The 13,321-nt window shown below is 39.0% G+C and overlaps 2 protein-coding genes across 7 annotated transcripts in view; one reads left to right on the top strand and one right to left on the bottom strand.

Moving 5' to 3' along the window:
* The window catches only part of MIER1 (mesoderm induction early response 1, transcriptional regulator), a 57,468-nt gene extending 52,084 nt beyond the window's left edge, over nt 1-5,384 (bottom strand). The window contains exons 1-3 of one of the 6 annotated variants that reach the window (XM_005868034.2): nt 5,001-5,384; nt 3,845-3,945; nt 1,050-1,123 (exon numbers count right to left, since the gene is read on the bottom strand). In XM_005868034.2, coding sequence (XP_005868096.1) covers nt 1,050-1,123; nt 3,845-3,945; nt 5,001-5,283 — 458 coding nt within the window. In that variant the 5' untranslated portion in view covers nt 5,284-5,384. Of the gene's footprint in view, nt 1-1,049; nt 1,127-3,844; nt 3,946-4,546; nt 4,628-5,000 lie in introns of those variants that run through there. The other 5 variants (XM_014541073.1, XM_014541072.1, XM_005868038.2 and 2 more) reach the window with 5 other exon arrangements.
* Nucleotides 1,026-13,321, top strand: part of WDR78 (WD repeat domain 78) — a 55,053-nt gene continuing 42,757 nt past the window's right edge. Inside the window, exons 1-3 of the mRNA XM_014541070.1 lie at nt 1,026-1,030; nt 1,470-1,481; nt 9,946-10,118. Of these exons, the coding sequence (XP_014396556.1) occupies nt 1,478-1,481; nt 9,946-10,118 (177 nt within the window). The 5' untranslated portion in view covers nt 1,026-1,030; nt 1,470-1,477. The remainder of the gene's footprint in view (nt 1,031-1,469; nt 1,482-9,945; nt 10,119-13,321) is intronic.

The following is a 13,321-nucleotide window of genomic DNA, read 5'->3' as shown; positions in this document are numbered from 1 at the left end:
CGGGAGGAGACTAGCAACTACAGAAGTCAGGACGGGTGCAAAGCGCGCCTGGCATCCACACCGCAGGGAAAGGTCCGTTAGATTTTACACGCAGCCCTGTTTTTGAAGTGCATTCGCTGGAAAACGGGTGTTGCTGTGATGCGACAGCCGCAAGGAGTGCGCTTTAACGCAGTTCTCCCCTGACAAATAGATTCCTCTCTCGGTTGATTCGCAACGGGCAACGTAAAATTCAGCATCTCGCAATTTTAGCGGTATGGGCAGAGATTAAGAGAAGGGACCGGGTGAGTCTGCCATCTTCCTATCTCATTTGCTTTGCACATACCTGCTGTGATGCCTGTAACACTGTAAGTGTGCAACCATTGAATTTTGCACTAGAGAAAAAAAATTTTAAACGTGAAATATTGAAAAGCTGCTCTTCGATGGACATAATCCCTCACTGAACTGCATGGAGGGAGAACTTGCTTATTTGCAATGCCCAAAATGCCTGCAATTTAAAAAGTTTATTATGATGTATCGTCCTAGAACTAACTGCCTTGGGCCTTAATGCCAACTCTGATGGCCAGAGCCAAAAGATTGCAAAATACAAACATGTTTCACTTCCATTATTTAGGCACATATTAGCTAATGCAAAGGTGACATTAAAAAGTACATTAACATATTTTACTAAGCCAGGAGTTTAACAGTCTTATTTCAAAAAAGACAGTTTCCCGCCCTCCCCCAAATGTACAAGGGTTCCTTTCAATGCAATTTTTAAAATGGCTACCAAAATCAACCAGTTAAATATGAAAACTACTCATTCCCTCCAAATAATGTAATGCCAGTGCTACAATATATTGCAAAAAGTTGCACATAGAAAAATTTAATACTTAACTTACAATGCAATATGGGGGAGGCTGTTTTCTTAAGGTATTTGTATTCCCTTAAAATTGTAGACTCTGTAAGCAGTTTCCTATTTCTAAAGAGCCAACATTAACTTGAAATTCTTATGTCCAATAATAACTTGTGCATTTACAGGTATATGAAGTAGCTGCTAAGTGAAAGGACATTACCTGGTAATTTGACAGGAAAAGAGTCCATAGACAGTCTGTAAACCAATTAAACATAAACATCTGATGCACATTTTCTACTGAAAGAAAAGCAAGGGAAAGAAGAGAAAGGAAAACTTTAAGGTTCCCAAATCTACAAACAATTTTTACCATTAACTGTATTGTACAGTATTTTCATTGTATTTTTTAGAATACTTATATAAAAGTGTTTTTCAGGATTCCTTGGGGGAGGGAATATGTTAGCATAGATATATAGTTTCTAAGTTACCTACCCTGTTGAATTACCTTAATCCTAGGACTCAAAATAAAAATAGCTTTTTAAAGTCAGTTCATAGTCACATCATTTTCACTTTTGAGATGTTTGATGGAAACAGCTAAAGGCAAAGAACAGTGGATATGCATAGACTTTAGGTGGGTAAAGACAAAAAATAATGAGGGGCCTTGAGGTAGAAACTCAGGCTTTATAATACCATGATGATAAAGGAGGATTTTCCATTTAAATGTGAAAGCTAATATATGAAATTTATGTAGCTGGTTACCAAAAGAATTTTAAAGCATTGTCAAAAATGCAAGGTACAGGAATAATTTGCTTGCGTAGGCCCATTTAATCTTTGATTCTTCAGTTAAACCTCAACAAAATCCCAACTGATAAAAAGCTTGGGATCACAGCCTCTTAAGCTACTTAATGAATTCTGAAGTTGTCAGGAAAATCGAGGTCTGAGAAATACTTAAATGGGTATCTATCTTACTGACAAGTGACCTCTACGTTTATTGATACTATGTATTACTTTTACTAATTTTAAGTGGCATTATGGTATAGAGGAAAAATATTCCCTCTACATTTTTCTTCTTCCCGTCTTTATAAAGGTGGGTTCAGAGATTTTTTTTTTTTTTTTTAGGTTCAGAGACTCCAAAAGTAAAGAGAAACAGCTCCAGTATTTTAAGTCATCAGTAACATGTGACTACTATATTCAATACAGTCTACTTCCATTTTATTCTAGTGATATATCTTTACAAATTTTAGGAGCCACCTTAAGGAAAGTCTTTTTCAAAACTCTTCCTACCTCTTCAATATCAAATATGTAAAAAGTAAGTATTCGTTAGCCATAGAATCTGTGTTGGATGGGACCTAGGAGGTCCTTTGGTATATTTCTCCCCTATCTAGGTAGGAATCCCTTACTATGTTTCCCCACTCATTACCAGGCTTTTCTGCCTACACCTCCAATGACTCTCTGTGTCATGAAAAAGCTGCTCTTTAAAAAAATAAAACTCTAATTTTTGGAACATTCTTTTTATTAATCCAGTATCTACCTCCTTGTTACTTCCATCCGTTACTCTGAGTTCTTCAGCACTTTGGATTAATACAACAGATGTCTTCTTTGTATTCAAATGCAAACAGTCAATATTTATACTTGGGTTAACAAAAAATAAATGCTGAAAGTCTACTGATACTAGAAGAGCTGAAAACAGGACATGACAGAGTTAAAGGCATGAGAAACCTCACCAATATCTATGAGTTGCGTAAAAATATTATGGTTTACAGTATTTATTAATGTGATATTCAAAATGGTCGTTCTGTTAATTGAAGTATTATGTTTAAAATTAAACTAAAAAGTGTGGTTAATTCCAATTTTATGTGAGGTTTGTGGCTAATGTCCCAAAACAAACAAAAACTTCACTATACAAAGCCTGAATAAATGCCTCTTTAGCTCCCATTCCCCACCTAAAGGATTCCTATTTTCAGGGAAACTAACATTAACTTTTACTACATTAAGCTGTTCAAAACTGCTATTATATTGGAAAATTATTTTAAAGCAATTTACTGAATGCTCCATTAAAAAGTTATTAAACAATTTTATAGAAGCTATAATACACATACACAAGAACCACTCAGAGTTATTTTGTTAACAAAAGCATTTTACGGTCACAATTTTACTTCACCCCATACCTTAAAATAACCAATAAGTAAACTTCTTTGGCAGTTTACATATCCTAAGAAATACAACCTTTTATTCAATACTGATACCTGATTCAAATATAAGTAATATATACCCATATGTATAAACTGTTATGCAATTCAAAAGGTACCTCTCAAAATGCACCAAAAAAATTTTGTAACAACTTAGACCCCGGGGCTGTTTGAGTGAAACAGATTAATGCAACATATTCAAGACCCTAAAAACAAATTCTATATCTAATAATTTTCAGAGTCCCTGAGTGCCTTTGAGATTTTGTAATTATTTCCTAAATTTTTTGTTTAAAAGTGACAGCCTACACATTATGTGCAGGTAAAAAATTTATGGATAATCACTAATTTGGTTGAAGATACCTTAAAAAAAATCACCTATTTTTAAAAACGACGTTTTCGATAAAGGCTGAGAGTTTACCTTTACTTTGTTTAGTAGGCAAGATGCAGGTTACAAAGCAGTAATGCATTACATTTGGAAGCCCCTCATCTATTCGACAATCAGCATCAGCATCCGGATGTTAGTTTTATTTTTATTGTTAACGCCAGCCCAAGACACACTTTTTGGTTCTTCAAGGAACAGTTTAGGCTTTTCTTCTCATAATGTTTACATAAAAGAGTTTTACCCAGTAGCCCTATTTTATCAGACTATCACCAACTGATATTTTTAGAGCTCTTAAACTGGTGACATGTTATTTTTATTTCACCCAAACTCGAAATTTTTGGCCCATCAGCAGTTCTCAACACGGGAACATATAAGAACAATATACTGACAGTACTTGAGGGAGTTTGGATTTTCCCTCCCTTAATCTCCAAGTGTGCCCCTGCCTACCAGCATCACATCCGTCTTGTCTGCATTGAACCTCAACCAGTTGGTTCTTAACCACGTCCGTAACTCAGCCAGGCACTGGGAGAATCGAGCCACCACACCATCTGGATCAAAGGAAAGAGAGCCTCAGTCGTAACCTGATCAGAGACCTTGATACCACAAGCTCACCATCCACCCTGTCTCTAATTTTTAAAAGAGATGTCCAGGAATTGGGAGAAGGATCCCACGACCATTTTTGAGAACATGAGCGAATCTTGAGTCATACAATTTGTAACCAACGTTAAAAGAATAAAAGCGACTCAATTACATAGATCAACTCATTCCACCCATGAATGAAGAAAGAAGGTTCAGTCAACTCCAGATCACCTCGGCTGAGCGGCCCCAGGAGACCGGCCAGTCCTAAGTTTTTCTGCAAAATTAAGAATTTTAGCGTTGGCGAAAGCTTTAGGGATAACTGGTGCCCAGGAAGGGGTAGTGACTCGCTCAAGGTCACCCAGCAAGCGAGAACCAGAGAGAAGCTACAGGCCAGAGATCTTTCCATGAAAAGCTGGGAGAACAAGGCCCAAGGAGGGGGAGGCATCTGTCCCCAGGAATCCTTCCAGCGGCTGGGAGCGCCTCGGTCCCTCCCAATAGTGCCCTCTTGGAGTCTCTCTTCCCTCCCTCACTCCCTCTAGAAAGAGATGGTTTGCCCAGGACCCTGCTCACCACCAGGGCTGCAGGGCGAGCAGAAGCCTCCCCCGGGCTGGAACCGAACCCCAAGATGCTGGGGAAAAGAGGCGGAGCCACAGAGGGGAGGGCAGCTTAGCCCCACCCCGACCTGGACCCGGAGGCCGACAGGAGAAAGGGGCGGAGGCGATCAGGGTCAGGCACACTCACGCCGCTGCGGATTCCCAGCCAGCCAGCCGCGGGCACTGCCAAAGCGAAAGACCGGGCTGGGAGGGGGGCGGGGGGCGGAGGGGAGCTGCGCGTGCGCCTCGGCGGCTCGCGCCCCTGCGGGAGGGAAGCGGGCGGCAGCCCCTCCCCGGAAGTTCAGTGTCTTCCGGGCGGTACTCTGTGGTGGGGGAGGGGAAGGGGAGAAAGGGGACAGAGGACACCTCGGGAGCCCCTCGTCCCAAAAAGGACCAGGAGAGGGGAGGTGGTTTATGGAGGCTGCACTTACAGCCGCTGCCGCCGCCACCGCCGCCACCTCTGCTGCAGCCGCCACCGCCTGGAGAAGCCCCATCCATCCGCCTGCAGCCGGGGAGACTCCGAGCCTGGGAGGGGCCTGGGGCCGGGGCCGCCCGCCTCCTTCTTCTAGTCGTTTCCCCGAGCTTCCTCCTGCTCCACCAACCCTCTGCCCTCCCCTCCGCCTCCGCCCTCCTCCTCGGCCTCCAGCCGCCAGCCAACCGCGCGGCCGCTTGTTGAGCCCGGGCTCCACCGTCTCCATGACGCCCGGCAAACATTCCGGTGCTTCAGCCCTCGCCGCTAACGCCCGGGGTTGGGGTGCAGGGGCTCCCGGAGCCGGCGGGGAAAGGGGTGGTCAGCCACTCCCCAGCCCGTCGCCACCATGCTCGGCACTCCGATAGACAACTACAAGAAGCCGAGCAGCACATCGTAAGTTCCGGCGAGGAAACCTTAGTCCGGCCCTCCGGTTCGCGGAGGGAAGGAACCTCTAGCTGCAGCTGGGTTCAGTCAACAGCATCGGAAGCCTCCAGGCGGCCGTGTCCCTCCTTCCTTGGCCCAGCACATGCAGCCTTTACCAGACCCCCGCCGGCCGTGCTCGCCCCATGAGAAAAGGCCGGGTTGGTGGAGAGCCATCCTGCTAGCACTCCTCCGTTTTTTTCCGCCCTGCCGTCTCAAGCTAGTTGCCCACGAGCTGTGCCCTCGGTTTTTTCCTACCCCCTCCTCATACCCTCCTGCCCTAAGCTCCTTCCTGCTTACAGCATCCTAGCGGTCCTGCAACCGGTGAATGACAGGCCGGAGAAAGCGCCCAGCTCCGAGGGCTCCCTCCGCGCTGCCCAGCAGTGCCGCTCAAGTTCCCCGATTAGCTCCCTCTCCCATACTTCCAGGCCCCTTTTCTTCTCTCTTCCCAAATTTTGAACATCTCTCCAGTCTCCTCCAGCTCAGCTCATTTTCCTTTAGCAGAACTTGTTGAATTTTTTTTTTTTTTGAGAGAACCTCCCGTTCTCTCTTGAATATGATACTCAAGATTTTGGCCCATTCTACCGCCCCAGCAGAATAGCTTTCGTAAAGGTCCACAGCAGTAGCTGCTGCCCGGCAATATTCAGTGGCTGTGTCTGTTTCATTCTCAACTCACGCAGCAGCAGCTTTGATCTGGTTTGTCACTTCTCGAGGTTTCTAGGACAACACCACTCTTCCCTTGTTCTCCCCTTGGTTTATGAATACTTTTCTCTAAATACTTTGCTGATACTTCTTCATTTCTCCCGTGTCTAAATATCGGAGTGTTGCTGGGGTCAGTCTTTTTTTCATTATCATGCCTTTAAAAATCACCTATACACTGATGATTCACAAGTTTATATCGCTAGCCAACACCTCTCCCAAGAAAACAGACTTTCAAAAAAGCAAATATTTGCCCTTAGGAGTTAATAAGACATCTCAAAATTTATATCCAAAACTTAACTTAATTTTCTAACCAACTCTGTGTTAATAAGACATCTCAAAATTTATATCCAAAACTTAATTTTCTAACCAACTCTGAAATAAAATGGCAACTTCTCTTTCAGTTCGTTAAAGCCTTGGAGTTACCCTCGACTTCTCTAACATCCACTCCATCAGCAGCTTCTACCATTTCTACCTGAAAAATGAATCCAGGCTTACCACTCCGATGTAAGCCACTGTAACACTGCAGTAACCACATAAATGGTCTTGCCGACGCCCACATTACAGTAATAACTGGCTCTTTTCAAAACCATCTTCTGGCTCCCATTGCACTCAGAGTGGAAACACTACTTACAGTATCTCACCTTGGACTCTTCCTCTTGATTAATTACACTCACTGTTGTTCCACAGTAATATCAGGCACATTATTTTCCCAATTCAGAATGTATACATTTGCTGTCTTTTGGAATATTGTACCCCTAGATAACCTCATGATTCATTTTCTTTACATGTCACCTTATCAAAGAATTCGCTAATGTGTGTGTGTGTGTATAATACTTCCTCCTCCTCATTGCTTTATTTTTCTCCATAAAACAAGTAAACCTATTTGGTATTTGGTATACTTGTTTGTTAATCTGCCTTCACCCAAGCTATGGTACTCCATGGGAGCAGAGACTTTTTTGTTTTGTTCACTGCTATTGCCTAGAATAAAGAAGATGCTCAATAAATATTTGTTGACTGAACGAATGAATAAGTTTGTACTTTAGTGACTGGTTACTCGTCTGGTTTTTGTTTTTACTTGAAGGTATGGAAATCTCAAGGTAAAATTGAGTAGAGTTCATGTAATTTTTAAAGTCATACAACTCTCATAGTAGCTGAGATAGTTAGAAAAATTCCCTTGGGAATTTCTTAAATAATGACAAATTCATAGAAGATTACCTGTTAAGGAAAGAATTAGGTGGGAGATGGGAAATAGTATAACCTTAACTTTTTGAGTTAGCCATGTTGTATAATTAAAATAAAATTTGACAGACACTAAAGTTTACAATGGTTTGACCTAATACATATGTTATTTCTCATCTTTCTTTTAGGATTTAATCCTGATCTTGGAAAGGATCACATGAAACATTAATTTTTCACTTTCACTTTTTCACTCCAAATTTTCTTATTTTGGGTCTTTCCTATTTGTCTTAACAATATTGGACAATCTCTTTTAAAAACTACCAGTAATTAATTGTTCAATGCTTTTATCCCATTTCTCTGCTCAGTTTCTCTATTCTACTAACTTTTTGGTTTATTCATTTCCTTTGATTTTTTAGAATTTTCGTCTGTTGAGCATGTTATCCAGTTTTTCCATTAGAATCTTAAACTCAATCCCTGGTGGAGGGCATGCAGGAGGCAGCCTATCGATGTTTAACGCTCACATCAATGTTTCTCTCTCCTTCCTCTCTGAAATCAATAAAAATATTTTTAAAAAATTAAGTCCCTGCTTTAGCAAACTTAAGAGTGTAGAGCTACCTGGCCTCTGGTATCATGACTATTCTTTAGACAGTGATTTTCAGATTGGTTATCTCCTCCTGAAATCATCTTATTGCCCACTAATTTGCCTCTTGAGAACATTTGTTTTCTAACATAATTACACATGTATTATAAATTTCTAATATAATTGAAAGGAATTTCAATTTCTTTTAAAAAGTAGTCTGTACTTTCTCTGATTTCTAAATGTAGTAGGCAGAGTGCTATTTGCTGGGGCTATAAATGGTGGACATGATAAACATGGTTTCTGTGCAGTAGGAGAGGAGAAGGTAGAACTGGATTGTAGTGAATTATGAAGCAAATAAGAGGAGTAAGGAAGTAGCCAGTATAATTGTCTAATGTTTTAAAAAGTTAGACTATGAAAGAAGGAGAAATGTAGTAATGGATAGAGGAAGACTGCTAAAGGAAAGATTTTTAAGTTTAGGGGATGACTGAAGCATAATAATATGCTAGGGGGAAAAGATATGAAATAAAATGTAGGAGACAGGGAATTATTGATGGAGAAGTATCCCTGAGAAAGTAGTAAGAGACAAGTTTCAAAGCCTAGGTAGAAAGATAGCCTGAGATAAGAATGGCAACTGTTTTACTGAAAGAGGAAGAAATTTGAGTTTAGGTTTATATGAGTTTGTAGGATGAGGAAGAAGATTATAATGAAGGTAGAAACATAATTTAAGGAGGTTTTACTTGATTAATTTTATTTTCTTAGAGATGTTGAAGGTAAAGTCCTTTAGAGACTGAAGGGGGGAGGACAGGTAGAATACTTAAAAAAGATATAGCATGAATGGAATTCACTTAGTCATTTATTTTTAAAAAATGCTTATTTTGTGCCCACAACATACTGGGCACTGTCCTTCGTATTAGGGATATAGCAATGAACAAGACAAAAGTTTTTGCCCTAAACATGCTTATATTTTAGTAGAGGAATGGACAACAACAAAGTGTGAAGTAGTAATAAATGTACTAATGTCTTTAAAAATATTTTATTGTACTCTGATCATTTATGATTTGAAAGTAAAGCTATCATTAAAAACATTTTCTTTTGCCAGGACAGGAGTGGCTCAGTGCTTGAGCATCAACCTATGAACCAGGAGGTCATGGTTCAATGCCCGGTCAGGGCACATGCCCAGATTGCAGGCTCTATCCCCAGTGTGGGTTGTGCCAGAGGCAGCCAATCAATGATTCTTTCTCATCATTGATGTTTCTATTTCTCTCCCTCTCTGAAATCAATAAAAATATATTTTTTTAAAAAGTTTTATTGAACATCTACTCCCTTTTTAAAATCTAAGGGCAGATTGTCCTTATTTTATAGAAATCCAAAGTATAATCAGAGTACTAGAATGAATGATAAGGTAGGTTTTTGTCTTAGGGAACTTACAGAGTAGATCCAAAAGTAAAATCATATTTTTTCTCCAGGACATAAACATTTTGATAATAACTTCTCTTCTTATTAAAATTATTATGTAATTGTTCAGGCAGGTTTATACTTATGCTTTAATCTGCCTATGTTACTGCACTCTACACTCATTTGTGCTTACTACGTGTCAGACACTTCCTAACTATAACATAAATTATTTTAATCCTCAAATAACCTATGAATTAGAAACTATTATTATCCCCATTATACAGATAAGGGAACAGACCCAGAGAAATCAGTGTGGACTTTGGATCTGACTACCTGGGTTTAAATTTCAACTCTACTAGAAATGTTTCCCTCTAAAGTTTTCATATAAATAACTAGTATACATAATAGTAATAGTAACCTCATAGAGTTGTGTGGAAAATTTGACATAATGCATATAAACATTCTAGATCTATTCTTACACATAATGAGCTTTTAAGTAGTAGTAGTAGTATTTCTCATTTATATGTTTAGATTGTTTTCATGTTTCTAATTAAAGTCTCTTTTTAGTGTTGGTTAGTTTTTCTTCAGTTGTGGATCCTCTGTATTATTTTCTTTTCTTGGTATAGGAACTTAGGCAGTCCGCAAAAGAAGTCTGTTACTGGCCTTTTTACCCCAGTAAAAGGAGCTCAAACAAAAGGATATCTTGGTATGACCCCAAGCAGAATGGGTTCATCAAAAATCTTGGCGGCATTACCAGAGATGAAAACAGATAAAATGACTACCACAAAGGCAGCCATACAGGTAATATTCTCTCTCTCTTTTTTTTCCAATATATTTTTATTGTTTTCAGAGAGGAAGGGAGAGGGAGAGAAAGAGAGAAACATTAATGATGAGAGAATCATTGATCGGCAGCCTCCTGCATGCTCCCTACTGGTGATTGAGCCCGAAACCCAGGCATGTGCCCTTGACCGGAATCAAACTCGGGACTCTTCACTCCACAGACTGACACTCTATCCACTGAGTGAAACCAGCTAGGGCAGTAATATTCTTTAGAATTCTAAGTTTATTTGAAAAAGACACCTTGAAGAACTTGATGACATGTTAAAGGTAGAAAATATGCTGCTTTGAAATAATCACTCCTAATATTGATATATTGATTTAATTAGTCTTTACCACATAACATATTTTACAGTATAATATTGGCAGTTACCTCCTATAATTCATTATTGGTAATAATATTAGAGTGGAATGAGAAAAATCTACTCGTGACCTTAAGAATTAGTTGGTTTGATAGTAATTGTGACTAATCAAGCTATAATACAGATAGTACAACTGCTATCCCCTCTTTGCAGTGTACTCTAGAAAATTTAATTAAATGAATTGTCATAAAATAGGTTATTCTATCTCATTAGAGGACTTATTAAGAATTGCTTTTTAAGAAGTAACACCAATCCTCCTCAGACTGTTCCAAAAAATTCAAGAGGAAGGCACACTTCCAAGCTCTTTCTATGAAGCCAGCATTACTCTAATCCCCAAACCAGATAAAGACACTACAAAGAAAGAGAATTACAGATTACATGCCAATATCCCTGATGAACATAGATGCTAAAATCCTCAACAAAATATTAGCAAATCACATCCAGCGATACATTAAAAAGATCATATACCATGACCAAGTGGTATTTGTTCTGGGGATGAAAGGCTGATACATCACATAACTTGAAAGACAAAAAACACATGATCATATCAACTGATGCACAAAAGCATTTGACAAAATCCAACACCTTTTTTTGATAAAAACTTTCAGCAAAGTGGGAATAAACGGATCATACCTGAATGTAATAAAGGCCATATATGACAAACCTACAGCCAACATCATCCTCAATGGGTAAAAACTAAAACCATTTCCCCTAAGAACAGGAGCAAAACAGGGATGCCCACTTTCACCACTCCTGTTTGACGTAGTATTGGAAGTGCTAGCCATAGTGATCAGATAAGAAAAATTGTATCCAAATTGGAAAAGAAGAAGTAAAACTGTCATTATTTGCAGATGACATGATATTGTACACAGAAAACCCTAAAAACTCCATTGAAAAACTACTAGATTTATTAAATGAATTTGCAATATATCAGGATACAAAATTAATACCCAGAAATCTACAGCATTTTTTATACCAATAATGAACTCACAGAAAGAGAAACTAGAAAGACAATCCCAATTTTTTGCAACAAAAAAATTAAGATACCTAGGAATAGACTTAACTAAGAAGGTAAAGGACATGTACTCAGAAAACTACAGGACATTGAAAAAAGAGAGGAAAATATAAACAAGTGGAAGAATATACCCTGTTCATGGATTGGTAGAATTAACATCATTAAAATGACCATTCTAGACAAAGCAATCTATAGATTCAATGCAATCCCCATTAAAATACAGCATATTTCACAGACCTAGAACAAACTTTCCAAAAATTATATGGAATAATAATAAAAAAACGAATAGCTGCAACAATCTTGAGAAAGAAGAACAAAGTTGGAGGGATCACAATACCAGATATCAAGCTATATTACAAAGCTACTGTTCTCAAAACTGCCTGTTACTGGCACAAGAACAGACATATAGACCAATGGAACAGAAGAGATAACCCAGAAATCAACCCAAGCCATTATGCTCAATTGATATTTGACAAAGAAGGTCAGAGCATACAATGGAGTTGAGATAGTCTATTCAATAAATGATGTTGGGAAAATTGAACAGATACATGCAAAAAAGGAAACTAGATCACCAACTATACCATACACAAAAATAAACTCAAAATGGATCAAAGACTTAAGTGTAAGATGGGAAACCATAAAAATCTTAGAAGAAACCATAGGCAGCAAAATATCAGATATATCTCACAGCAATATCTTTACCAATACATCTCCTAGAACAATGGAAACTAAGGAAAAAATAAACAAATGGGACTACATCAAAATTAAAAGCTTCTGCACAGCAAAAGAAACTATCAACAAAATAAGAGAGCCCACTGCATGGGAGCTCATATTTATTTGCCAATGTTACATTTAATAAGGGTTTAATCTCCAAAACTTATAGGAAACTCATACAACTTAATGAAGATAACCCAATCAAAATATGGGCAAAGGACCTAGACACTTTTTAAAAGTGGACATACAGAACCCAAAAGACATATGAAAAAATGTTCAAAGTCACTAATCATCTGAGAGATGCAAATCAAAATGACAATGAGGTACCATCTCACACCTGTCAGAATGGCTATCATCAACAAATCAACAAACTACAAGTGCTGGTGAGGATGTGGAGAAAAAGGAACCCCCATGCACTGCTGGTGGTGCAGCTACTGTGGGAAACAGTGTGTAGTTTCCTCACAAAATTAAAAATGAAACTCCCATTTGACCCAGTGATCCCACTTCTAGGAATATATCCCAAGAAATCAGAAACAACAATCAGAAAGGACATACGCACCCCTATGTCCATAGCAACACAATTTACAATAGCTAAGATTTAGAAACAGCCTAATAGCCCATCAGCAGATGAGTGGATTAAAAAAGAGTGATGGAAAGAAATATATATGATATACTAATAATCCAACAGACTACAATCATCTGTAAATGAGCAAACTAATGTGCATACAACAACATAGAGAAATAGAAAAACATATTGTCAAACAAAAATGACAAAATATGTCATAATACACTGAGTGGCCAGATTATTATGACGTTTGTAGGCAAATTAGCCGTTGACTGCATCGTATGGCATATGGAAGCCGAAGGCCTGTTTGAACACCTTTGCTGTCTGCAGTTACCAAGATAAAATGTCTCCAATTCACACAGGAACACAAGGATTGGACAGTCGAGCATTGGAAAAAAGTCATGTGGTCCGATGAATCATGTTTCCAGTTGCATCATGCAGATGGCAGAGTGAGAATTTGGCGGAAACCTCATGAAAGCATGCACCCCACATGCATGAGTACAACCCTTAA

This window comes from Myotis brandtii, unplaced genomic scaffold, assembly GCF_000412655.1.
Source record: "Myotis brandtii unplaced genomic scaffold, ASM41265v1 scaffold26, whole genome shotgun sequence".
Classification (NCBI taxonomy): domain Eukaryota; kingdom Metazoa; phylum Chordata; class Mammalia; order Chiroptera; family Vespertilionidae; genus Myotis; species Myotis brandtii.
This window is presented reverse-complemented; position numbering and strand designations above follow the sequence as displayed.